The sequence below is a fragment of the Coloeus monedula genome (genome assembly GCF_965178545.1).
Source record: "Coloeus monedula genome assembly, chromosome: 6".
Classification (NCBI taxonomy): Eukaryota; Metazoa; Chordata; class Aves; order Passeriformes; family Corvidae; genus Coloeus; species Coloeus monedula.
In genome coordinates, this window is record NC_138786.1 from 27765037 (window position 1) to 27791948 (window position 26912).

At 39.4% G+C, this 26912-nt stretch overlaps 1 protein-coding gene across 1 annotated transcript; it reads right to left on the reverse strand.

Annotated features, from left to right (window-relative positions):
• Positions 1 to 2273: 2273 nt before the first annotated feature.
• On the reverse strand, positions 2274 to 26837 carry TMEM87A (transmembrane protein 87A). The gene is made up of 20 exons (XM_082283594.1): positions 26664 to 26837; positions 25150 to 25207; positions 21541 to 21638; positions 20644 to 20760; positions 18929 to 18982; positions 18768 to 18824; positions 17067 to 17184; positions 16298 to 16359; positions 14177 to 14360; positions 13275 to 13374; positions 12459 to 12552; positions 11496 to 11568; positions 10350 to 10454; positions 9141 to 9199; positions 8821 to 8924; positions 8396 to 8469; positions 7173 to 7234; positions 6143 to 6198; positions 4892 to 4922; positions 2274 to 4557 (listed from the first exon to the last, which is right to left on the reverse strand). Exons 1-20 carry the CDS (start codon positions 26793 to 26795, stop codon positions 4516 to 4518), a joined length of 1680 nt encoding a protein of 559 aa, XP_082139720.1. The 5' UTR covers positions 26796 to 26837; the 3' UTR covers positions 2274 to 4515.
• Positions 26838 to 26912: the final 75 nt, after the last annotated feature.

Sequence of the window (26912 nt, forward strand, 5' to 3'; positions counted from 1 at the left end):
CCCGCCGCGCTGAGCCCGCCCCATTGTCCCGGCACCGCCCCGCCCCGCCGCCGCGCTGAGCCCGCCCCATTGTCCCGGCACCGCCCCGCCCCGCCGCCGCGCTGAGCCCGCCCCATTGTCCCGGCACCGCCCCGCCCCGCCGCAGCGCTGAGCCCGCCCCATTGTCCCGGCACCGCCCCGCGAACCCCGCGAGGGGCTTGGCACTGTCCGTAGGCGTTTCGGCAGGAAGGGGGCCCAGTCCCAGCCCGACAAACCGGGCTCCCCGGCGACATCAAACAGCCCGCCCCAGCGGCTCGGGCGCGAACGGGAAACGCGGGTCGGCACGGCACCGAGGGGACCCTGACATAACCCTTGTGCATCTTCATACAGCCCGAAAAGGGGACACTTGTAAGAAACCAGGGACAACCTGTAGGAAACACTCGTCTTCCCACAACGTCACCACAGGAGGTGTCCGGTTGCCATTGGCTACCAGAAACCAGAGAAGGTAGGGAAGTCACCCGCGATACAACGGCAAAAATTGACCTGCATAACCTACGGCCACCAGATGAGAACAGCAAGGCGTATCTTGCAAGCAAATGTCTATTTTTTGAGGTCGTAAGTTTTACTGCAATTAATTTATCCTATAAACTTGGCCAGTGAAGTTCAGTCTCCAGGAGAAAATCTTTACTTGTTAGTTTGTCCCTTTCAGAATCGGCCACAGTTGCATTTATGTTTGTCACGGAGAAGTGCAACATTCACCATCACTGACCTAGAAACTAAACTAACTAGACCGAACTCGAAAAGCACACGCTAAATTCTCCAAGCATCTTTGCCAACAGAGACGACTTTTAGACAACAGGGACTGAGGATGCTCTGTGCTGGAAGATCAAAGCACAGGAATGGGAGATCAAGCATGGCATTCTTGTATCCAACTTCTTTCCTGCTCAGGAATGAACATTTTGTGCTGAAGCACATAACTCTGCTAAGTCACATCCCCCTTCACAGATAGCAAAACTGCAAATTGCCAAAGGTGTTATAGTTCAAGCAGGTAGCTGGTCTCTTCGACCTAGGATCCCTACATAAGGAAAAGGAACATGACACTGATTTAGTGAAATATCAGTTTCAGTAACACTGGGTAATAATGACTTCATACGGTTGTAGTCCAGAGAGCAAATGATTTGTGAAGCATTACCCTCTTCAGATCTTAAGCAGTAGCATACAACATAAAATGCCATATAAAGTAAACACGAGGATAAATAAAGCCCACAAACTCAGGCACCCCTACATCTGCAGAACGAGATAAACATAACCTTCCCTAGGTCTTATGATCCTGACTCACTCTGTGCCTATCAAGCCTCTTGTGTTTCTTTACCATTCCATGTGATCTCTTACTCAGTCTCTCCTTTGGAGTTCCTAGCAGGGACATCTTGTCACCATCATCTTCTTCACTGTTTCCAGTTTTCCATATAGTATGCACATATATGCTACAATTCCAACAGCTACTTCTCACAAATAAACAAAACAAACAAATCCATACAGAACTAACCAGGCACAAGAGCTCTAAAATAACTCCTATCAGACATTTAGTTCTTCTGCAAGTAGAACATTACTATGAACAGCTTCTTAAAAAACTCTTGCTGATCTCAGACCTAAGAGCAGATCTTTTCTCCCTTTTGCATGGTTTGTTTTTGAAAGAATGGTTATAAATTTGAATTGTCTTCCCTGACTACATAGTGAATGGTAACAACCTGCAGGATTTTTGGTTACAAGCATTCTAGCAAGCTAGCTTGCTGAAGCTTTTCTGAGTTTTTCCAAGTCCTGGAGCCAACATGTCTTTAGGAGCAAAATCAGGTTTCAGAAAAGGCAAAGATCCCTCAGTAGAACCAATGTACCTGACCGAACATGCTATTGAGGGAGAGGCCACCTTGCTGCAACACTGCACAGACGCCCTTTGCTCCTCACTCACATCTCATCCACTGCTATCTCTCCTGCAATGACAATGCCATAGCCTGCACAATTCTGTGGGAGCTGGGCTCTCACACTTCTCCCACAGACTGCAAACAAGTCCCAGCACATGCTTGCTCTAGGCTAGGAAGCAGATGCTACTTTCCAGCAATACAGAAACTCTGCTAAACAAGTGAAAAAACAAAAATTGCTAACTAAGGGGTCAACAAGTTCCCCACGGAATTCTGGACAACTTTAAATACTGCTGGAAGTGAGTACAGGAATGGAAGGGTAGAAAGCTGCAAGGATTGCCTAAGACCGCCAGTAGTCAGAGGCTGAAAGCACCACACTGCTATTACATTTATTTTATTTTTAAATTATTAATTAAACTATGAATACAGTTAGGGAAACTGTTTCATTCTTTTACTTTTTTTCAGAAATTTATGATCTGCCCTATCTCCATTAGCTTTTCAAATGACAGACTTCCACTTTATCTTCAATCTTAAAAAGAAAAATAAAAGAACTGTTGGATATAACTGCATTATATATACCATGGACTAAAGAGGTAAAATCAGGCAGCTTTGTGAAGGTGGTAATACTTGTGAGAGAACAGGGAGTAAGAAAGTGGAAGGACACAATGTAAGCCTTTCTACTCTTTACCTAGCCTTTATTAAATAGTACATACAAACTTTTGTGCTTCCAGTAAAGAACATTTTTACCTATTTGTTTCAAAAAACCCAAACAACCCAAAACAATAGGATTTTTTTAAAAATTAAAACAGAACCACCAAAAAAAAGCATTAAATAGCAAGCTTTGTGTAGCTTTATTTCACAAAATTTCCTCTCCCCAAAAGGACATGGAGGTAATACTTTTTTCACCTATATCCATTAAGCATAGCAAATTAGAAGTGTTTTCTAATTAAAGATTCTATCTGTGGCCTAAAGAGGATAGCAGAAGAGCTCCAGCAACTCTTGCAGAAGCAGTGAGGCGCTATAGCCACAGCTTTTTTTCTCTGTCCATCTGCCGCCCCCACAGCACAGCTAGCAGAAGATACTATGTCCTTGTGCCTCAGCTACTGTACTGTAAAGTGCTGTGTTTCAGCTTGAATTGCTGATAAAGAGCAGCTACAGCTAAGCTACCAGACCTTACAGTGCAATTAATGAAGTACAGGCACATATTCACTTCTGCTGACATAGCTATGAGAGAAGAACAAGAAAATCTGACGATCTATGCTGTTCCAGCAGCAGCCACATCTGCTTCCTAGATATCCAGCTGCTGATTGCCTCCTAATCATCAGTTTTAAAGGTTATGAACCCAAATTAGAGCTTTTGTCATACAGTCCACAACAGGTTTCCATGAGGAAGTTATTGCAACTTTAGCTGTTGCAGCCAAGCAAAAAACAGAACATTGTCCAAAAGCTCTTTTTCATTTCAAAAGGAGAAACAAAATGCAATTATATAGAATAGAAACCTGCAACTTTGACTGAAACACAGTGATCTCAGAGTACCTCCTGGCCACAGTGACCAGATGGGACAAGAAAGCCCACCATCAAATCACTTACATGGGAAGCGATTCTAAGCAGACACTGGGAACAGAACTATCCCAGCACTGTGGACTCCCCATAAATCCTCTTTCAAGTAAGGTAGGCAGTGCTTCCACCCCTAGAAAGCAATGCCTCTTCTCATAGAGGAGTGCCAGCTTCTTGGTGGGAGACGTTACATGTAAAGGGAGAAGAGTTCTACTGAAACATCCAGTTAATATCTGCTTAACATGTGTAGTCAAGCACGTGTGGAGCACTGCAGGAGTGGCTCTGGTGATATTTGTTTGGTTGTTTTATTTGTTGGGGTATTTTTTAAAATTAAATCATGCAACATATGAAAGGTAGGGGCAAATCATTTTTCCAGGCATCCACCACATTGCCGGCAATGAGATGTGCCACAACAGCAAGTGTTAGCTTTAGGCAGCTGTTACCTACAGGTCAATGGCATTTAAAATAGAAAATCTTTCATACACAGTGTTATGAATAAAATTGCACTTGATTTTGTTAAAAACTCATATCACTGTAACTTTTCCAAATATTTCCCTCCTGGCATCTTAATTTTCTTCATCGACAGGAGCTTCTCTCTAAACTCTCTCATGCACATTGGACACATGACATACAACAGCAGTTGTATCTACCAGAAAATGGGTCTGTTGTTTCTTCAGTGCTTATTTCTATCTGTCCCCACCCACCCCCCAAAAAGGTACAGGCAGTTCACCTCTAAATGTCAATTGTAACATTGAAATATAAACTCCTCAAGCAGACATTAGGAATTTTAGTTTCACAGATTAAATATTTGAAAAGTTACAGAAGGTGCTGGAATAGTACACATGTAAATTGCTTAAAAATCCAAACTTGCAGCAACTTTAAATTCAAATTTTCAAAAGGTTTATAATGTCCTTGTGAACTTCTTCCACAGCAAGACACCCTCCATGACATTAAAGCATCAAACTTTCAAGGCTGAGATCAAGAGACAAATCAGCAGGATGCACTTGCTCCACCAAGCGACTTTAAAAGAAGTGTCTCCGCTTCCAAGAGAAAAAGCTACTCCTTCATTCCATTTTGGACCTTTCGAAGTGGGTAATCATTCTTTCCTGGAAAATAAAATACCCAATCTTGTCATTTTCCCCAGTAGGTTTACATTACTCAGAAAATGCACATTCACAACAAATGACACTCATATGCATTTTAAATCAGGAGTCCAACTTACACAGCAGATATACCCCTTATTTTAGAATACATATTTAAAATATATTTGTATTCTACCAAGTTGTATCATGGTTGTTCCCACTATCCTTCCCCCCTTGTAGCATTTTGCTGTTGCACTGACACAGAGTCCAGTTCTAATAAGCCAAGACCTTATCATCTGACTCATGACTCCTCTGGCATGTCGAAAGACTAATTTGAACTCAAGATTTCTTTACTGACCTCATCTGAATCCAGAAGAGCTGGAAGAGCACTGCAGTGGGGGGGAAAAAAGTTAAAATAATTAGAGCACATAGTAAGAGCATATTGACAACCATTTTCAACCTTATGCTGCTTTTTAGGGCACAGAAAAGAAACAGTGAAGGCAGATCTTTCAATTTAGCAGAACTTAGAGAAAGACACACAAAAAAGGAAGAGCCCAAGGAGTATCCTCAATGACCTTTACAGTTTTAAAATTCTTTTTTGTCATGCTTCTCATTACCAACTGAACAATTTCCAAGTTGCCACGAAATAAACTGCTTCATTCATACAGGAACACTGATGAACTGCCCTGAAGACATTTACAATATGGGACCATGTTGTAAAAACATGTCCCAGAAGTCAAACAAGTTCCACTGGCACTTCAGCCTTCCCAGCTACAATAGATCTTCCATCTGTGGGGATCTTAGCTATTCACAACCCTGATCACACTCTCAGAAACAGAAAAAACTGCAGCAGATTACCTCAAAGTGCCCTTTCCTATCTTACACTGGTCTAGTCCTTTTTCTCTTAAGGAATCTTATCAGTCTTCAAAACCTAAGTATTAGAACTGGGAAAACCAAATTCAACTGAGAAAATGCACTTTTTTTTTCCTCTTAAAACTTCACCTAATTTTTTGGTTTTACCTAAGTTCAAGCAAAGCTTTGTACTTCAGTCCAGATCCTCTGCCAAAATTACCTGCTCAAATTTGTGAACACAATCTATGAACTTTGGTTTTATGAAAAAATGTAGACACAGGCGCTGATACTTTCAGCATGTAGAAGTTATTAAAAGCAGAAGAGATACAAACAGTGTATACAGCTGACTACATTACCATAAGCACACAAATGACAACCGACGTTCCAAATAAAGCTCAAAAGTGGATTACATTATGCCATGGTTTACACTCAGCAAGATACTCAAAGGTCTTTCCAGAGCACTAGAAAGAGGGTTTATTTGTTCCTTGTTTCCTGGATTTATTTATATTGTTTTACCTTTAGTAAAGTGCAAACCAGTCTATGGTTTCACATTCCGAAAGACTGTTCCTTAAGTCGGCCTGTGTTCAACCCCAGCAGACTGAACACAGCCAAGTGTAATCACACTGAGGGGTCAGAGGCCAGTGCCAGGCTGAACCCAACCTCTGCCCATGGAAGTGCAGCATACAAGTTATGAGGCATTCTAATGTATTTCTGTGGGCAAGGAACCTGCCTTTATTGTGACTATAAAAATACTCACACATCTGTCACTGATGAAGGAACGTTCTCCTCTACCCACTTCAGGTCATCCTCTTGCTACAAGTACAGAAATTAAACAGAACACAAAAGTCAAGTTTTCCCACAATGCTGTCAATATGCAAGCCTTTTTCTTCTCAACCTACTTGACAAAAACCAATGTATTTATAATGTCAGTTAAAAAATTAAAAACAAACAGAAAAATGCTTCAATTTGATTTCTGGATTAGGGAAAACACATTCCAAGAGGAAAAAAAAAAAGAATAAAGAAAAACCCACCCACTTTCTGTGAGCTCTGTAACAGTCCTCACCATCACACACAGCCCCCTCCCCCCACCAAAATAGAAAAGCTTGATTGGCATGTTATCTGTCCTCAGGTAAGTAGTATACAGCTGCAACCAACCTTTGAGAAAAACAATGTTAATGACAAAAAAATATGATTGGTATTATAATGAATTCCTACAGGTTCTTTCCACTTTTAAATTTATGCATGAATTCCATGAAAAGATTCCAAGACATATTTTCAGCCTCCTTGATGAAAGTGAAAATATCTTGCTTATAAGTCACATGGAAAAAATGCATGTTCACCCGAAGTATTTAGGTAGGTACATAAAAATATACACATCATCCCATTCATGTAATGAATCACAGATCTCAAAAACAGAGGGCAATTTATTTAAAACATGGCTCAGCCTCCCTCTCAGACTGAAAAACTTGTTAAAATAATGTATTAATCCCTATCAGAATATTGTACTATACAGTTCTATCTATACTGAATTGCAGAAATCTTCCTAAAGAACAGACTAAACTCTTAAGTTACCACTGTACTTACAGGAAATCTCATGAGAAACCTGTATTTACTTTCTTTTCAGAAGTACTGTGTTATCTTATGATACTTTGACTCACTCACACTCTAAAGCAAACCAAAAAGCATCCATTTATTGGCTCAAAACTTGGCATATTTGTGTGCTACTAATGGCAGTAAACAAAGAAGAGACTAATCTATATTATTTGAGGTACAGAGGTCATACTCACAACTTTGTTTGCTTTTACATTCCCATTTGGTTCTTGCTTTGTACTTCTCATTTTCATTCCCTCTGAAGCCAAAAGAAGAAAAAAGATTTGGGTGACTGAATTATAATTATTCACAGACTGTAAGTTAAAGTGCTGAGTGTTCATTCAGGATATTTCCTCAGATTCAATGAGACAGAGTTAGACTGCGTTCCCTTTGAAAGGCTCATAGTATTTTTTCCTGACAGGGGGAGTACCTAGTTTTTCCTGAATTTTTACAATTTTACACAGAAAATATAAATTTCTAGTCCTTTTATTTAAGCCAGACATCAGCAGCATAGAATTCAGACATAGTTCCCAGAGGCTGTGGAATCTCCATCCTAGAAGATACTCAAAAGCCATCTGGACATGGTCCAGGGCAACCTGTTCTGGGTGACCCTGCCTGAGCAGGGGACTTGGACAGGATGACCTCCAGAAGTCCCTTCCAGCCTCAATCATTCTGAGACACAGGCAACTCCCAAATTTTATTTTACCTACTGACTCCTCACCAACCACTTGGTTGACTTAAAAGCTGAGAAGCAATGTGCATCTCCCAGCCTGGCAGACAGCCAGATAGCGCTGCTTTGCCAAATGCACCTAATGGATGACACACTTCTCCTCACCTCCTAAACAAGACAAATAGCACTGATATATCCCAACATAACTGATTTGTGGACAGACAGCAGTAGACATGTGACCCTACCTTTTACACAGCTTATAAAGAGAGGGTTTACAACAGACAATTTCATCAATTAACATATTCACGCCTGTGTTTACACTGGACATTCCTATGCTAGGCCCTAACGTAGAAAATGAAGATTTCAGAGTTCAGAGAACAGAAAATAAATGAAAATTCTTAAATGGGATTTTAAAAGAGAACTGCACACTAAACCACTGTCTAACAAGAGACCCTTGTCATCATGACTGGATTAAAACCTAAGACTTGACATATTTAATCAAAGTCCACTGGACATAGCAAAGGAACCACAGCAGTAGCAGTGTTTTCAGTGTCAATGGAAAACCCGAGAATTAAACAGGCAATGTAAATACTAAACATAAAGCCAGTGTTTCCTTTAGAACTCCATGTATCAATGGCAGTTGACTCTGCTTTTCCTGCAGTAATAACATTTTTGCCAGAGAGCAGGACACCTTCCTCCACAGAAGTGTCTTCAACAATGGAATTGGGTGGAAAATTTTTTTTCTCTTACCAAAGCTTTCCTTTAACATTGGCTCTTTCTGCTCATCATCATCCTCCTCTTCTGACAGCGGTGAGAAAGCAAACCTTTAGAAGTGAAAGAATGAAAGCTGTCTTAGAACTCTATCTCTTATCTCCCAAGAGATCCATTACCCCAACATGCACACGGCTTGATTGTTCTGTGAAGCTCATTGTTTTTATGACTGATGTTAAACTACATAATCAAAGTTTAAGTTGCTTCTTTTTAAATAAGTTGACCACCAGAAACAGACTAGATTTTATGTACGTGACTCCTCTAGGTTTACTTTTCCTTACACAAACTGCTTAGTACCCTTATTGATCAGTGTACAGCAAATAAAAATCACCCACCAGTACTTTTTGAATAAACAAGCATTCCTAAAATCCAGTATTTTTAGGAAGAGGTAAGAAAAGCTGAACCTTTGGTTGTTAGCAGATGGTCTCCACAGAATCATGATAACAAAAAGGATCATTGAAAACAATAAACGCCAGATGGCATCATCCACCCATAGCTCTTGCCAGTCCTGTCAAGAAAAACAGCAGCACAAATGAAAAATGTTGTGAAGCAAGAAATTTCATATCCTCATCTCTTTCCAAGGCTGAACTATAGGCATTTGTCAAAAAGGCTCATTACCCACAACAGTGAGAATTTTAGCATGTGGTGCTTTATGGCAATCTGATTGCCAAATATAAACTTATCAAGAGGCAGCAACTGTAGAAAGCATTTCATATAAACTCACCGACTGACAGTCCACCAGCCTGAACTTCATGGTCGTCCAGATGATAAATACAATAGATGCTGCAATATTCAAACAAACAAGCTGCTTATCACTACAAAAGATGCCAATTCAAATACCCCACTAACAGGATGGTGTTTCCCAAACAAAGATCAAAGACCTGAATACTGAAGTCTTGAAATTCAATTTAATAGTTTTGGAAAACAAGAGATGGATCTATTGCACCAACCTTAAGACAGAAATTTAGGCATATATTTTACTCTTGTATCTTTTACTCTTGTTTCTTCACAGACACAACACATAAATGAAATATGAAGTATTTACCCAACTCCTAATCCTAATTCCTATTCATTATTCCTATATCACTTTTATCTAGCCTTCAAACCATGGTTTCATTATCACTTGACAAGTAAAGCTGACCTTGAAGTAACTGAACAACCTGAGCTGCTTGAATGCCTTAAGCATTCAGATCTTGACCCACAACAGTTCCAACACTCAAACTATGCTCTTAGCACAGTTTTAGAAGAGACTTCCCTCCACTAAAGTATTTTAAGATGACTAAGAACCAGGTGCTGAATGGAATTTCATCAGAGCTGTTGTTCAGAAGAAATGTACTTTTTCACTTGTTTGTTAAAATAAAAAAGCACAGTCTAGAGGTTTTCTGCTCATTGTATTGATAGAAGAGTACCTGGAATTACCAACAGATTTATTCTTGAAGTTCAGTTCATCACTACTATAAATGGAAAAAGAAATTCCATCTGTATTCTTCCAGAATAGAGAGGGTATTATGTTACAAATCTAAGAATACAGTTTTTCCAAGAATCACTCTGATCTTCAGGTATCTTAAAAATCCCATAGTATCAGTGATCCTTTTCAGCAAAATTGCAGTATCTCTGTGAAGTTAACAGCATAAGATAATAATGAACTTTTGCCCCGGCAGCTTGAAGTGGGACTAAAGTGCTGTGTTAGAGGAGCTGCATAGAACTACTGATCTTATTAACATAAGGACTAACAATCCACTGTCTCTGAAATATTGACATAACACTTGGCAAAGACCCACTGTTAGAAACGGGTCAAATGTTAGAAATACCAAGAATTTTGATTGTACTTACAGAAAGGTCACCAAATTTAAAAACTTGCTCTAGTGACCAAATCAAGCCCTATATGGAAATGAAAAGTGGTTTTACTTAACTGGAATGATTTTCTGCTTACCTGCTACTGCCAAGATGAGTGTGTTGGTGAAGTGCCGATACAAAGAGAGTTTCACAACATTCCTTCGAAGTTTTAGCAGCTTCATTGTTTGAGTTAAGCTGATGAATATGTATGGAAAGTCAAGGAAAAGTCTCTGAAGGGACAAGCTGGTCACAGACTTAGGAGGACACAGACCTTATGACCAACAGCTCTCTCAATCACACACTTGGCCCTCCAAAAAATTACACCGTTCTCAGTAGAAGGAAAGATTCATCCTATGACAAAGGTACCAGAGTTAGCAAAAGCTGTCCTTTTCATGTTATTTAGTCATCTACACCTATAACTCTTGTCAGACAAAGATGGTATCCAAACTTCTATTTTGGACTATGGCCCATTCCTTCAGGAAAGTGTCGGCTGTGCTTTTGATAAATGAAAAGTAGAATCTGAACTAGAAATTAGTTAAACTCTATTTAATGCATATGGGTGCCTTCACAATTTTATTTTTCCACAGTGACAAAACAAGTGGTTAGGAGAGACATCATGATAAGGGAGAACTGTGGTTGTCATAGCTGGGCAGCAAGCTATTCACATTTTAAATAGAGTTTTTGTGACTGGCTTTCACTAAGACCACTTTACAGGGATTTTGCTATACACTAGTTCAGCATTTGATGTCAGTTGCTAAAGTCACACAAGATTATGGTTGCTTGGAATGAGTATGTCAAGACACCAAAAAAATAAACACTGCCTCATTTTGTCACTTACTTCAAGACCAGTTCAAATTTTTCAGAAAGACTTTTAGGTTTGGTGATGCTAAACAACCTTCACTCCAAAACATAAACTGAGTCATTTCTTCAAAGGCTGCTGCTATGGTACCATAACATGCTACACTAGAACAAATTACCTTCATACTCAACAATGAGACACTGATAACACACAGACTATATTCTGGAGCAGCTTTACACAGACACATCCAGTTCAACAAAAACTAAGTAAGCAGTAGGCAGCAGAAGCTTACCTGAACACTCAATTACAGAACTTCTGTAACCTTTACCAGAAGTAGAAAAAAATACATACTTGGATCTTATTTTAAAAAAAAAGTTCAGCCAAGAAAAGACTGAAAAAAAAAATTCAAAAGAAAACACACCCCATCAAGTAAAACAGTGAAGGATATCCACCAGCACAGGGCAGTATCTAGGAAAGCCAGGGGAATAAAAGCCAAGGAGGCAAGATCATTCTGGGCCTGGAGACAAAGAGAGAGCCAATAAGAACAAACTGAAAAGAAAACATAGTAGAGAAGTGAGGAGGGTCAGGCTGTTTTATGAGAAACCACAAATACGCCACCACAACACTTCCAAGTTTTGCTACAGAAACAGAGGGCTTGAACCAAGAGTTTAGTCCAATGCACAGAGAGGAACTGACAATACCACATTGTCAGTTCTCAGTTCTCCACCAGCAAGGCAAGAAGCAATTTTCCAGATTAAGTCAATCTAGCACTGTTAAAAGGAGTCTCTGCTGAAGCAATTGCTGTCATTAATTGCTCTGGCCACTTCCATCACAAAAAACTAGCAACCAGCTTGTTAGACATGTATTAATTACATCTATTACACTATCCATGGACAAACTGAAAGCTCCACTCAACTATGAGCTTGACTAAAAAGGCAAAACTTGCCTTTGCGTGTACATCATAAACTTATTGAAGTCCTAACAGAAACAAGCAAAACACCTTTTACTCCTTTTAAGACAGAAATAATAAACTATGAATAAGGTCATACATTCTGCAGTTTTTAAAAGGATATCCACAAAATAATACAGGCATCAATCATGGACAGGGCCAAGTTTGCTATCAGAGCCACAGTGTCATAGAAAAACTGGAAAAGTACCAAATACACGATAGGTTAAATGCTTCATCCCAGAAACAGAGTAACAGAAATCTACATCCCGAGATGCACTTAACGAATCCAGTGGCAGCACCACTCACACACTCTTCCCCAGGCACAGCCTCCAAAACTGGAGCAGTGGGAATTTGGGTTGGTTGTTGTTGGGGGGGAGGGGGGGAACAGCTGTTCACACAAGTAAATACAATCAGTAGTGTCTGTTGCATATGGGATAATTCAAGCAGTTATTACTGACCCCTGTGACTCTAAGAACACCTTCCATGCCAGAAAATAATAGATAAAGGGCTCCAGCCATAACCACTTTGTGAAGAGTCACTCCAAGGCGAGGCCTGTAGGAAACAAAGTGAAATTCAGATTAAGTGGGAAACAAAAAGTGAAGTCATGTCAACTTGAATCTAAACATAAGGTACGAAGCGTATGAATAAAAGGTCCTTGTAACAATTCACATCTAGATCCAGAAATATTATTATGGTGCTTGAAACTTACTATTCATTTTCTCTTATGGTATGACTATGGGAGAGACTGGCAACAGTCCTGTTTCTTAGTTAACCTGTTTAGCCTTTTATGACCATTTCATTAAGTCTCCAGTTCCCCCCAGCACACCCACACTAGCCAAACATTTCCATTACCACCTAGCATATGTTTTTAGCATTGAATACAGCTGTAGACAGACAAATGAGCCACAATCTTACTAAAGCAGATCCCCTCCCCTATCAGGGACTCTTGACCTACCCCCATTTATAAAAGCTCCCCCTCACCCAGAAGGCAGGCCCATAAAGCTCCCATTCCAGTTAGTGGAGCATCTCAACAATGACTCAGAAATCCACCCTACAGTAGCACACAGAAGTAGATGGAAAGGAAACTAATCACAGTATGGAACTGTACATCTCTGTTTACTAGTAAAGAAGTCTAGATCTTCAGAGCACTTAACCCAAGTACTTACTTTTTGACAAGCAAAATACATGGAGACGAATACTGCCCTAAATTCTTAAAAACCAATAGTGAAAACTCTTTAAACAGAACACAACAAACACGTAACAGAATTACTCACTTGACTATCCCATATCCCAGGCTGACTATGATGACCAGAGTTCGAGCCAACGAGCGCTTCACAGCAGAAAGAAGTTCTGCCAGTATTACTGCTCCTTGAACTACCAAAAGCAAAGAGGACGAAGTTGGGTCATTAAAATATAATTTCTGTTTTATTAACTACTGTATGCAATTGTAGTATGAGAGCAGACACAGAAAGTAGGCTATTAAAGTGTATATAATCTATTACCTACATCTGGAGTTAGCTTTCAGAAAAGATAGGTCACTTGGCATAAAAAAAAAAAGCTACAGAAAAATTTTACATCCAGCCTGGATACTCTTCCAAACAAGTCAACCAGCAAAACCTTCTGCACCATGGGTACGGCCAGTTAGCAAAGTCATAACAATATTTTACTTGCAGAGTTTCATTTGTATGCATCCAGCCTGAAAACTCAAAACCAAAGTGGAAGGAAAAGAGATTCCTTTTTACATAAAGGGAATCTCTTGAGATGGATTATGAGGCTATGGGTTGAATACTAAGAGTTACCTACAATGCTGTCATGTTGAACAAGGAGTTTCAAAGTATCTTTCCAAGGCCAATACCAATTGTGAGAAATTAATTACAAGCTACACTGACCAAGTCCTATTTTAAACTTAAAGCCAGTACTGCAGCTCAGAATGTAGCATTCTATGTACCTAAGACACTACACCCAGGAGTCAGAGAAAGCAACAGCATTTTAGCTTTAGAAGAACACAGAGCATGATGTTTACAACATAAAAAATACAGAACTCTGGTTCCCTGTTCTTTGTTTTGAAACAATCCTCAAGCAATCCCATAGTTAACAGGTACCTGCCACCCCAATTTAGCATTAGCCATTAGTGCTATGCCCCCGAGTTAAACTGCATGATGCAACTGTGACCTACCGGTTTCCCCTGTGTAGCGGATATTCTGGAACTCAGCATAGAAAACAGCTTTCTCGAGCATTCCCAGGAAGATAACAGCACCAATCCAGAACTGTATCCTCAGGAGATCCCGCCAGTAACAGGCTGACCACGCAAGCCACAGAACCCCGAAGAATACGTACACAATACACATCACCATGAAAAACTATTACACAAAAAAAAAGAAAGAAACAGGAACTTCAGACCCTGAAAAATAATTACCTTGTTTCCATTCCACAGCTGTAAGACAACTCTATTTTCTTCCCACATATAGCAGCTTTGGAAGTTTTTAAATAGACTAGAAATAAGCATTGTTTCATTTGTCTTCTTTGGACTCTTTAACAGTGATAGTCTAATTTCTCACTGCCAACAAAGGGAATCAGAGTAACTGAATTTCTGCGCAACTTCTCCCTTGAAGAGTAGTCTGCCAATTTATTCACTGGCATTTTTGTCTAAGGAAGGTACATGCTACTAGATTTCAAACACCCAGATAAGAATTCAAGCAAATCATCAAGTACTAGAAACTCCATTCTCATGTACTGTTCTACTAATAACTTCATCATACATTTACATTATTCTGCAAATAAACTTACAGGCCACCTTTACACACCATTCCACAGAACAAAGATAAGCAACTAATGCTTGTAAGCCCCTGTTCAATTAAATTGACAACTTTTCTCAAAAGTTAATTTCCAGAAAACCCAGTTTTTGCCCAAGTTTTTGGCCAGCAAAAAACCTGCAGCTGAGAAAGAAATCCAGACATTCATTTAAATATTAACATTTTGTGATTTTTGTTTGGTTCACTGTTACTTGCTTCAGAAGAACTTTCCATGGCATGTCTCATACAGCAAACAATAAGCTTGACAATGTTACTCAATACTGAATTTTCTAATCATACCAAGCCAAGTTAAAAATTTCAAAAGGACACCAAGATTAAGAAGAGGAATTAGGAGAGAGTAAAACATTAAGTGAATGGCAGGAAGTAGTTAGTCAAAGCATAGGACAGCAATAATCAAGCAGTCTCCTCTTTCAGAAGGAAGATTTTTTTTTTTTTTTTTTTTTTTTTTTTTAAACCAAGCAAATGCTGGTATTAGCTGCACAATCCATCAAAACTTTAACAAACTGAAAACACCTTCCTTAGGAGAATAGCTTACTGATCCTTACACATTTTCACACCTGACTAATCTACACAGTTCAAATGGTAAGGACCTAGGCAAGACAGTCCACATGCAGATACTCCACTATGGAAACATTTAGAGATACAGATTCTTTTCTAATCCAGTCACATGGGATATTCCCACCAGTGAATTACATTGCAATAGAGCTGCTGGAGGCTTTTTGCTTCTGCAGGAAGTAAAACGCGTGTTTCAGAAATGCTGCCAGGCTCCACTATTGACAGGCTGCCCTTGCCAATACAGTCAGACTAGAGACCTACTTGTTATTGATCCCCTGCTAAAGTCTGTCTTCACTACATAAACACTTTAAGTTCCTTTATTGTTTAGCCTTCTCAACAGAAGAAACTAGAAACCAAGTCAATAACACTTTGAATGAAAAGGGGATTAGCTCTTTGTAGCTCAATTATGCTTTCACTGCTAGACAGTATTAAAGACCTCCTCATGGGGTGTAAGACAGCTGGTGGAGGAAGGAAGATTAAGCTGTAAAAGAACAAAGAAAGAAGTGACAAATGAAAGGGTAGCTGCAAACAAAAGAATAGAATAGCAAATTTTCTAAGATATGAGCTAAGGAGAATAAAAGCACCAGTAAAACTTCTCAGTTTAGAGCTAATAATACTGATAATTTCAGGCACAACAAATTAACAACCATTAATTCAAACAATCCAGACAAGGACAGTATTGACAGCACATGCAAGCAACTGAAATCTGTGTCTGTTTTCCCTACCCTGTACTCAGTACAAAATAAACCAAACCAACAAAACCCCAACCAAACAAAAACAGCCCATCAAACAGAAAAACAACCTCGGTTAAGTAACTTTTTCTCCTAAGACACTGGCTCTGTGTTTCCTGAAGTATGACAGCAGAGTATTTACTTGACATTAAAATCAACTGACAATTTTATAGATCAAAGAAAAGCTGATTTACTTACAATCATCAGAGGGTAGTCTGCAAGTGAGAGATACTCATACGGCCCCTTCAGTTCTACTGTCACTGTCAAAAGACAATCCAATAACCAAATTGAACAAGAACCAAAAGGAAGAAGCCAGGACTTAACTGATTTTCACTAAGTGTAAAGAAATTCCACACCTTCACATGGCCTTTAAATCTAACTTGCACTTTAATAAAGAAAGTTAACTCATAACATACTCAGCTAAAAGCATGCAATTAAAATTACACACCCCATTACCAAGTAACTCATGGCAGTACCTAAGAGTAATTTTTGCTGGAGATTCATGTATAACAGGAAAAATTCAGAAACACACAGGTTCACTTTTTAGGGGGATTTTTAAACTTCTCTAAAGTTTGAATAGGTTATCAGTGCACTGTTAAATATACTATAACATCAAGATGATAATTACGATCTTTTTCTACATGTTGACTTATTAATATAAATCACTGCATTGGTCTGCACATTTCTGAAACAAAAGACCAAGCATCAAAATTTAAATGCTTGGGATTGACTCTTCTTGATTTTCACCAGTAAACTGACAGAACAGTCTTAGGATCTTCAAGACACAAGCAATCACCTCTTTTCTTGTAAGAGCTGTAGTAATATTTCTACCTATGTGAAGTAAAAGACAGTATCTTATGAAATTGAACCATACAGCATATACTAAGAGTACTTTGGAATACTTAGACTGGAAATACATAAAAATGGTGCTGTATTTTCAGTTTACTGTATAAAGGAGCTATCTTACTTGTAAAGTGCTTGTTTTCATATGAGGAAGGTGTCGTTCTTTCAGCTCCTTTAACTCCAATTTGCACAATAAATATATATGGCCCATCTCGCCAAGTTTTGATAACAGCATTCATTGCCTGAAAACCAAACATCTACATGTAAACAGTGCACAGTCAAGCAGACAAGAAAAAGACAGAAGTAGCCATATATGGGTGGTATCTTCCATGTAAATACAAAGTTCGTCTCTTCCAAGACCTAAAACATTTTAATAAATATCTGATATGTAAACTTTAAATGTACTTATTAGACATAACACTTAAAATTTAGTTGCTTGGTTCCAGAAGAAGCCTCAAAGACCTCGGAGGTGATCAGGTCTTTTTTTGCAAATTTAATACTGGCTTACTGGACAAGCACTCAAAGGTACTGCAAAAGCTACAAAGAATTCAAGAAAGCATCATACTCCTTTTCAGTCTAGAACCATTAGGACCATCACAGAGATTCCTGCTGAATTCAATTGCTTGGAAACTGCAGAGTTACATATAACTCGTGGTGAAGGCTCAGTTTTACAGTGTAAGACAGAAGTAGCTGAGAGGAAAAGATTTCCACAGTAGCCATTTCCTGTGGAAGCTACTACTACAGTCCCTGAAACAGCTCTCATACCTGCAAGACTCAAATCCTGCCAGTGAACTAACAGAGGAACCTTGTCCAGATAAATATTTGCACCATAAAACAAATCAGAGATCTCTTTGAGTTGTAGCATACAAAACTGTTAATTCCACAACTGAAGAATCTCTAGCAATCTCAGAAACTGCAATATTTACTAAGAGCTTTAAAGTTAAAACTAAGACCATCTACATGTATGCCACTCACATGACTACTGCAGAACTGCAACTAAGATTTTTTTATATAACGGCCTCTCCAAGAGAAATTCAGTATTAAGAGCATGCATTTCTTTTAAGAAACCTCTTGACTACAAGACCTAAAGCAAATAGAATAGTATGTACAAAAAAAAGAGTTTATGGCAATATTAACTAAACATAAAACTTGGTTAGAAACACAGTAAACTTAAAAGAAAATGGATAAATTTATATACACAAATTTTGCCTTTAAAATACCACCTTCTCTTGCTGCATTGATTCCTTACTTCACAATTGCACACACTGCAACTTATGCTTTAGCTTTAAAGTAAATGGCCCTTTAAGCACACAAGGAGTGAAATATATTTTCTTTCTTGGCATCCAGGACATTTAATTCAAAGTTATTTTGAAAATTGTTCCTGGTTAAGTCTTGAACATAATATGTAATAAAAATACTAAGGGATTTGAAAATCAAAAGTAATCAGTCAACTTTTTAGGTACAATGTTTCAAAAAACTGACTAAAGACAAAACCAAATGTATTCTGTAAGAATTAGTCATCATTTAAAGAAGATAATTTCAATTACTATTTTAATTACATTGGGAAAAGTAAATTTATTTTTTAATTTATACCGTTGGTTTGAATGGTATCAGCTCTATAATTCACATATAGAAGAAGCAGTTAACTCTGTTTTCTGTTTTTCCACACAGGAAACTATCTAGTTTCAAGCTAAAATATTCCAGATGTCAAAAAACCATAGAATATGCTACCAGCAATTTCTTAAACAAAGAAATATAAATTCTAAAAAGCATACCAAAACAAAACTGCTGGATTACAAGACATGTTTCAATTCAATATACATACAGTTTTATCTGTCACCATTGTGTAATTTCCTGCAATCTCCTTCTTATCTTTTAAGCCCTTAGGGGGAAGAAAGAAAAAAACACAGAAAAATTGATAAATAAATATGCCAAAACTACCTCTTCCATGACTACACTCACTCATTAGAAGGAAAGGAAAATTACCTCTCGTTTCTCAGGTGAGAGAGGCTCTGGATGAATGAATTCTTTATAGAAAATCTGCACGATATAAGAAAAGTAAAGCATTTATAGACACTTTACAGGCACTTCAACATTTACAGGCACTTCACACATTAACATGACATTATCAGAACAGCTTCCAATAAACTTGATTATTCTTTGAACAGCTGTATTAGAGAGCTTTCATTTTTCTATATCAAACAATTGTCCATTTATGCAGAGAGTCTTGAATACTTAATGTTTTGTAATTTGAGAGTTACTTTTCCTCCCTTCAAATAACAGGTATCTATTCTTAGAAACCAGACGTGACAGTAGTGAAGTTAATTTTGGTTTTGAAATATGAATCAGTTGGGTATCCCCATTACTAGACAAAGTCTACACAAATAGATACAGAATTTTGGTATTTCTGCCTTAATCTGTGCAAAAATAAGTCCCTAGACCAGTGAGTTCCTATTAGAGATCCAGATTTTGCCAACTCTCCCGAACTATGATGACGCAAAATCTAGTGAAACTGCTATACCACAAGAAAAAAGCTGAACTATCTAGAGAAGAAATTTCTATGAAATTTCAGAAATTAGCATCTGAAGAATATATTGTTTAAAATTCAGTAGACTTTTCAGAGGAACTGGATGAAAACTTACTTAAAGACTTTTAAAACCCTAAAGACCTTCATAAGCATGTTTAGTTAGGATTATTGTTCATTATAATGTTCACATTATACAGCTAAACCCACAAGATCTCTTCTACAAAACCAAGTAAAAGTAGAACTGACATCTCTTTATTATTAAACACAAAAAACAGGCAGCACACAGTTTTTCTTTCTTTTTAAAAACCTTTCAAGCCATTTTCACACATCAAAGGAATAAGAGATGCAAGCAGATCATTAAAAGTCATTTTTAGGCATTAGTCTTTCATCTTAATAAAAAAAACAAGCAACCAAAAATACCAAAAAGCAACCCAAAACACTAGGTTCAATAATTATGAGATTTCCCAGTATTTTCTATCCATAATCTTTTGTCTAAATGAGGAATGACTGAACACAGATGCAACATTACATAATCTGCCTTCAATTCTTAAGTATATCATTAAAGAAAGACAGCATATCATACTGGTATTGTCATCAGCCTGCTGATATACAGCTGGTGTAGGGCTGATGTCCGCACATTAGTTCCCTACCCTAATTTTGCATTGTCTTCTCACTTTCACTTGAATTGTTCCAAATATGTTCTAGCACTACTATTTTTCATTTTTAAGCTGCTATCACTGCTTAAGTAACTCATTTTTCAACACTTATTTCCATTATTCTAAATGAACATTAATTAAGTAATAAATGCCAGTCCTTTATTGATTCAAGTTTAGTGGGATCTTTACTTTGCTGCCACTTCTACTCAACTAGCAGTAGCCTCCTGTAAATGAAACAAATTCAGAATAGAAAACCACAAACAAAAAGAAGCATTGCACTTTACAATTATTTGGTTGGGGTTTTTTCACCACTGTGAGCAAAATGTTGAATTGCAAGCCAGAAGTGAAGCAAAACTAAGAAACCATCATCACAGCTTGCTTGTCATAAACAGATAAAAAGAAGTACCTCCCAACCTACATTGATACTTACATAGGAGCTAACAGATCTAATAGGAATTACCACCTTCTCTACATATTGTATAAGACAAGAGAACAAACTCTGAGGTTTCTACCCATACCTGAGGCCTGAAGAGGTCAGAGCAGTTTTTAAAGGAGAGAGAAGAAGTGGCATAGTATCCTGACCAACCCGGATGCTCTTCAGCCGTAGTCCCAAAATAGTTATCTGCTTGTTCATCCTGCCAGAGGAGAACGTAGGTTTATCTCAGTAGACAGCTGCAAGACCTGCAGAGCTCCACAGTTTCACTCTGCACACACTCTTGAATCAAATTTAGTACAACAAAGACATCAAAACCACACAAGATTATAAAAATGATGGTACACAGGCTTTGAGTAAGAATTAGTAAGTGGAAGCGCAGCAGACAACATAAACTTCAGTCTACACAAACAAACTCTGCATTATTATACTAAAGAGTGAAGACTCAGTCCTGAGTTAGGTTAGTAGTTATAACTGTCATAATTAATAGTTCAAGTAAACATGGAAAAATATTAACCATAGAAAGCACAATTATATTCTATCACATTTGATAGAAACACTATACATTTTGTACAAATTCCTAATACTTGCAATGTGCATCCATAAAGAACAGAATTTAGACTTAACATGTAAATATTCAATTTTTTTCTATTAACTGTCATTAAGCATTACTGCAAATATTTTCAACTACCATAAACTCACACGCTTCATTCTAGAGTCAATGTACTTACTTAAGCTCCTGGGTTTAAAACAATTTTGACAAACACTTCCATCTGTCCCAAAGCCCAAAAGAAGTCAGCAACTGCAGCAAGCTGTTGATCATTTCAACTCTATTCCAGAAATTTGTTATCTTCCAGTGGAAGAATGTGTCTTGCAGCCCCAAATCATAATGTGAATGCAAGGGAGACATCTCTAATCCCCTCCTCCCAAGATGTGCTTTCCCCTAAAAATCATAACCTATGTTTTTCCAGGCAATTCTTACCCCAAAGTTGAAGACTTCATTGTAGCAGTCAGAGTATCTTAAGTACCAAGTAACATTGAAACCTTCGGAGGGTTCACAAGCTTTTTCATCCCCTTCAACTAAAAAAAATACAAAACAAACCAAAAAAATCAAACATGAGATATGTAAGACACCATCCTTCTTCCAGGTTTTTCCTCCCATTCTGTGCGAAACCATCATAATTCAATTTTAAACATGAAACTGAAAGCAAAACAATAGAAAAATATTTTCCTTGAGTAATTCATTACTGTTCAGTGAAAGAAAGATGCATGCGAACAGAATTCCATTACACCATTATACAATTCTATTAAAGAGCAGAAGATCATTTAGAAACTTTTTGTTCTGAAGACAATCAAGGATGTTTTAGCAACTGCAAATACCAAACAAGGAGAACAGCAGTGACTCACAGTGACTACAACACAAAAAAGGGCCTCCCTTTCAGAGATAGGGGCACACGTAACAGGCAGAGAAAGCTAGGAACAGGATAATACTAAGCAATTTCCACATATAATTTAAATATACCAAAAACATCACCAAGAAAATGAAGGTAAGATTTTGCCCGTCAACATCCACCCCCCAAAGACAATCTATACATTAGCCCATGCTGTCAAGCTGCAAGGCTACCGAAAACAGCAATAAGGCAACTTTCCACTTTAATTTACTGAACAATAACATGCATGAAAAATGAAACACAAGACTTTCCCCCTGGTAAGGAAAGGTTTTCGTGTTTCAAATCTCAAACTAAAGCCCCATGAAGAGAATTTGACATTAAGAAGGCAAGCTCCACCCTTAAATAAAATGAGCAGTGACTATTTAGAGTTTTGGAAGAGCCATTTAGATGATTACATTTGTGTTTTCCCAGACACCAAATGGCAAAACTCTTTTGAGTTAACAGAATACTTGGCTAAGAAGTTCCCACAACTTCACAGGCAACATTCATCTCAGAGGAGGCATCCACAACTTTGTTACATGCACACTTTCAATGAATGTTTGCATAATGACCACTACAGGTAGATAAAGCAATTAGAAGGAAAACCCTGTCAAAGAATTAATTGACTAATCCCACTTTACACCTCGTGACTACTAAAGCACGTATATGTACAGCTAAAAACTCAATAACCAAGTTTCTAACACCAAAAATTTAAGCAAAATCACTGAAAAATAGAGTTTCCGTATGACACCTAGTAAGCATGAAAACAAGGCATACATGTTCCACATCACCCTAGATGTTGCAGAGGGCACAACAAAGAAACTAAAAGGCAGCACAAGCATTGCAGTGACATGGACAGATGGCAAATTCTTTGATGATATAGGCTCTTCTAATATAACTGATCAAATGAGGAGTATCTCAAAAAAAGTGCTAGCAAAAAATAAGATTCAAAAATACCTTTTTAAATATGTTTTTGTCTGTGACAAATAAGCAACTATATATTCAGCAGTAGTGCCCATAAAGGTAAAACAGGTCACTAGAACAATCTGCAATATCTGCAAACATCAAAATTACAGAGACCTTGAAAAGGAAGTACTCCAAAAGTCAGAAAAAGCATCCATGGCATTTACTGAATTCAGCAATATGGAAATCTAAGTTCCTCAGCCTTCAAACAAAAGCCAGAAACATTCCGTTTGAATGCAGTCTTTGTACTCATTTACAGAGAGCAGGATTTCTATCATGATCCTATACAAGAAACTAAATGCCTTCCAGAACAGCCCTTCAGAAAAGTAGATAAAAATAAATTCATTATTCACAATACTATATGCCAGCAACAGTCTTCCCAGTCAGAAGCAGAAAGCATCAGACACCAAGATGCCATACAGATACCAAAAAAAAAAATCAAAAACCAAGAAGAGGGGAAAAAAAAGAAGATAAGGAGATGCAGGTGCACACGGAAACCATGAACAACCCATGCACAATCATGTTTGTCATACTGTCCACACAAACAGCAGATAGAAGAGGCAACACACAGGAATCAAAAGGAGACCAGTTTGCACAGAGACGTGGGCAGAAAAGAAAAACCACACAAAGTTGAAGTTTCCCAGTATCAGATGCAGTTTAAGTTTCATCTAGGCTGAGAAAATGAGGAAGTTCACAGCCTTTGTTCCTTCCTCTTTTAGTGATTCATTTTCCAAATTCATGTAAATCTTTTAATCACACTGGTATGTAAAACAGGTGTCTTCACTAAGGAATTTAAAGGCTTAATGCCTGCTTAAAGGTTGACAGTGTAATTCAATTCCACATCAGGAGCCAAGGGGTTGAATTCTTACTTACAGATCTGCCTTACAACAAATAAATTTTTTTTCCATGCCTTAGTTCCTTCTCTTGGTTATTTTGGCACAAGCAGATTTACCACACACTTCAGAGACCCATATCTTAGATGCCATGTCACTATGAGTATGCTATTTCTATTAAACTTCAGACAAGAAAGCCTAAAACCTACCAAAGCACCAAAATGCCCTTTCAACCCCTCCTCCTTTTCCCAAGCAGCAGATTTCTAATTTTCATCCTGCAGCTGTACACTTGCAATTGTCTCACTGTAAGATGCCAACCTCAGTGTCTCAGCTACACTTGTCAGGTGGGAAAGCCCTAATCCTGAAGTGATGGACCTTCACTAATAACCATTCAAATCCTAGCCTCTTGTTTCAGATTCATGTGGGATCAACGGAGGCACTTCAACTCTCCTTGAAACACTGTCCCAAGAAGGGCATGTATTGAAAATTAAACCCAAAAAACAACAAGGTAAGTACAGACACCAGAGAGAGACTAAACAGCTTTCCCTCATGGTAAAAACTGGTGCAAACAACCACTTAAAAGTTCTCAAAGTGCATGGCAAAGATTTCAAACCTTTCTAAATCAGCTAGTCACTTCTATAACATCTTATTGCTGTCTAGATGCTGTCCTCATGTTCACAGGTAAGAGGGTATTTCACAACAACTTTCCTTGGAGCAGTAACCTACATAACCCATAAACCTGGCCAGATTAGCAAAGAGCAATGCACAGAACAATGGGAAGGCTGCCAACATGTTTGCTCAGTAGTACATTCAACACACTGAGATTAGGAGGACAAAACACCTCTCAGGAGAGCTCTACCATAGTCTGCAACATTCCCTTACCACTCCCAGAAGCACTCAGCAAAAAGGAACAAGGCTTCAAACAGCATTGCCTTCTGTATTCGCATCAGTCACCCTACAATACAAACAGCCCCTGTCCAGCTGGCACCAGATCTCCCAGACACAGGAATTTAACAAATCTTAGATAGGAAAAGCACACCTCACAGTAGAGTGCAGCACATCCCACACCTGATCATCCACTATCAGAAACAAAGTGGCGCTCCCATTGCCCATCTTGCCCTCTCCAGGAAAAAAGCATGAATAGAGCCATTCATTTCTGCTACAACCTAAACAGATCACAACTGGGAAGCTCCAAGGTGTTAACAGACTCAACCATATCAGAGCTATGGCTTTCATACAGTGCTAGATTAGCTGTCACTGCAGCCAGTGCAGTTAAATACTTCACAGCGTTTGGAGTTCCAAATGTTAAAAATAGGCAGGGCATCAAACAGCAGAGAGACCAGGTAATCCCTTGTAACCACTTACATCTCAGGAAAATGGTGGTGTTGCTGAAGAGAATCTTCCCAAAGCTAAACTTCTTCCCCTGCAAAGGTACAAAAAAAGGAAGAGATATTAGTGGGCTTGGTGCCTTATCAGCCCTAAAACCACAAGCTAAACAAGTTAAAAATTATAAAAAGCAGTTACCATTTATTGAAAGTTCTCCAGGTGCACTTATGGCAGAGTGCACACATGATATAGGGCTTCAACGCTTTTATAAGTTCAGCAAATTAGCATAATTGACGAGAATCCCCAGTTAGAAGTACTTAATAAAGTAATTCCTCTCTCGGTTCAGCCCCCTACAGAAGCCTCCCCCTTGCTTCTAGCCCTGCATTGTTTATGTCTAAATACATGGGAAAGTGAAATGTCCTTGGCTCCCTGAAGAAGTGAGATTATCATAGGGTTCTAGGAATGTGTTTGTCTAACTTAACAGGGTAGGAGAAGTTAGCTAAGAAACTATATAACTATACAATAATAGTCTAGAGAGCTACTAATATGTAAAAAATATATAAAATGCAAAAATCTTTTAGCATCAGGCTTAATGTCATTGAGCTTAAGTAAAAAATCTTCCATTCTGAGTTTTAAGTCAATACAGTAATGAAAGCAAATGTTAAATCTAGAGCCAGACGTACTGGACTTTCCAGTCATGCTTCACCACCCTTCAACATACTCTTAAAGATGCTTTGAGAGGCTTGAGGTTTTTGATCTGCAAATGGAACCAATTTCATGTGACATTTGTTGAAATTATTATCATTTTCTTGCTGATGAGATGGCCTGTACTATCCAACAAAAAAAATTCTGTTCTAAGAACCAACAGGAGTGTTCACCGCGATCCTTCAGTTTTGCTCCTGAAGCTCAAAATCCTCACAGAAAGTGCACATTACTCTCACTGCCTGATAAAGACCGGCCGAATTTGAGGCAGAACAGCTTTCCTTCACACAAATTCAAGCACGCGGAGTTTATCAGAAGCGCTGAAATCCCTTCACCTCTCCTAAGGCCCACACCTCTCTCAGCCCAGCGCTGCAGCGGCCCAGCTTTGCCGAGGCCAGGCCACGGCGATACCCGACGGTGCGGGCCGCCAGCCCGGCCGCCCGGGGGGCGCGGGGCGGCCTCCCCCGCACAGGGCCCACCGAGGCCGGGCACCAGCTGGGGAGGACCCTCCCTCCTTCCCTGCCTTCCCACGGGCCTCACAGGGGCGGCTCTCCCTCCACCGCCCATCGGACTATTTCCCGCACGAGCCTTCTCGCTCCTGCCGCCACCACCGACCCCGCCAGCGAGAGCTCAAGCGGCGCAGGAGGCAGCCACGGCCCCGAGCCCCCGCACCAGTTCCGAGTGCGGCTCCACAGAGGCGCGGCCCGGGCAGGGACGCCCCCGACCGCAGCCGTCCCGCCCGAGGAAGACGCGCGGAGCAGCCGCGGCCTCCCGCCCGCATACGTTCGTCCGACCGCCGCCACACCGGCCGGCCCCGCGGCTCCGGGCCCAGCCCCGCTCCCCGCACTCACCAGGAACACCGGCAGCCGCCATTTGGAGCGCTGCCCGGCGCCCGCCGTGCCCGCCAGCAGCAGCACCGTCAGCAGCCGCAGCAGGACGGCTCCAGACCGCCGCCGCCCCCCGGAACGCGGCGCCGCCGCCATCCCGCCGTACGGAGGCCGCCGCCGCGCTGGCCGCGCCTCTTCCGCTCTCCGCGGACAGACGCGGCAGTCGGGGGCCGGCAAGAGCGGCGCTGGGCGGAGCCGCTCCCCGGCTCGGCC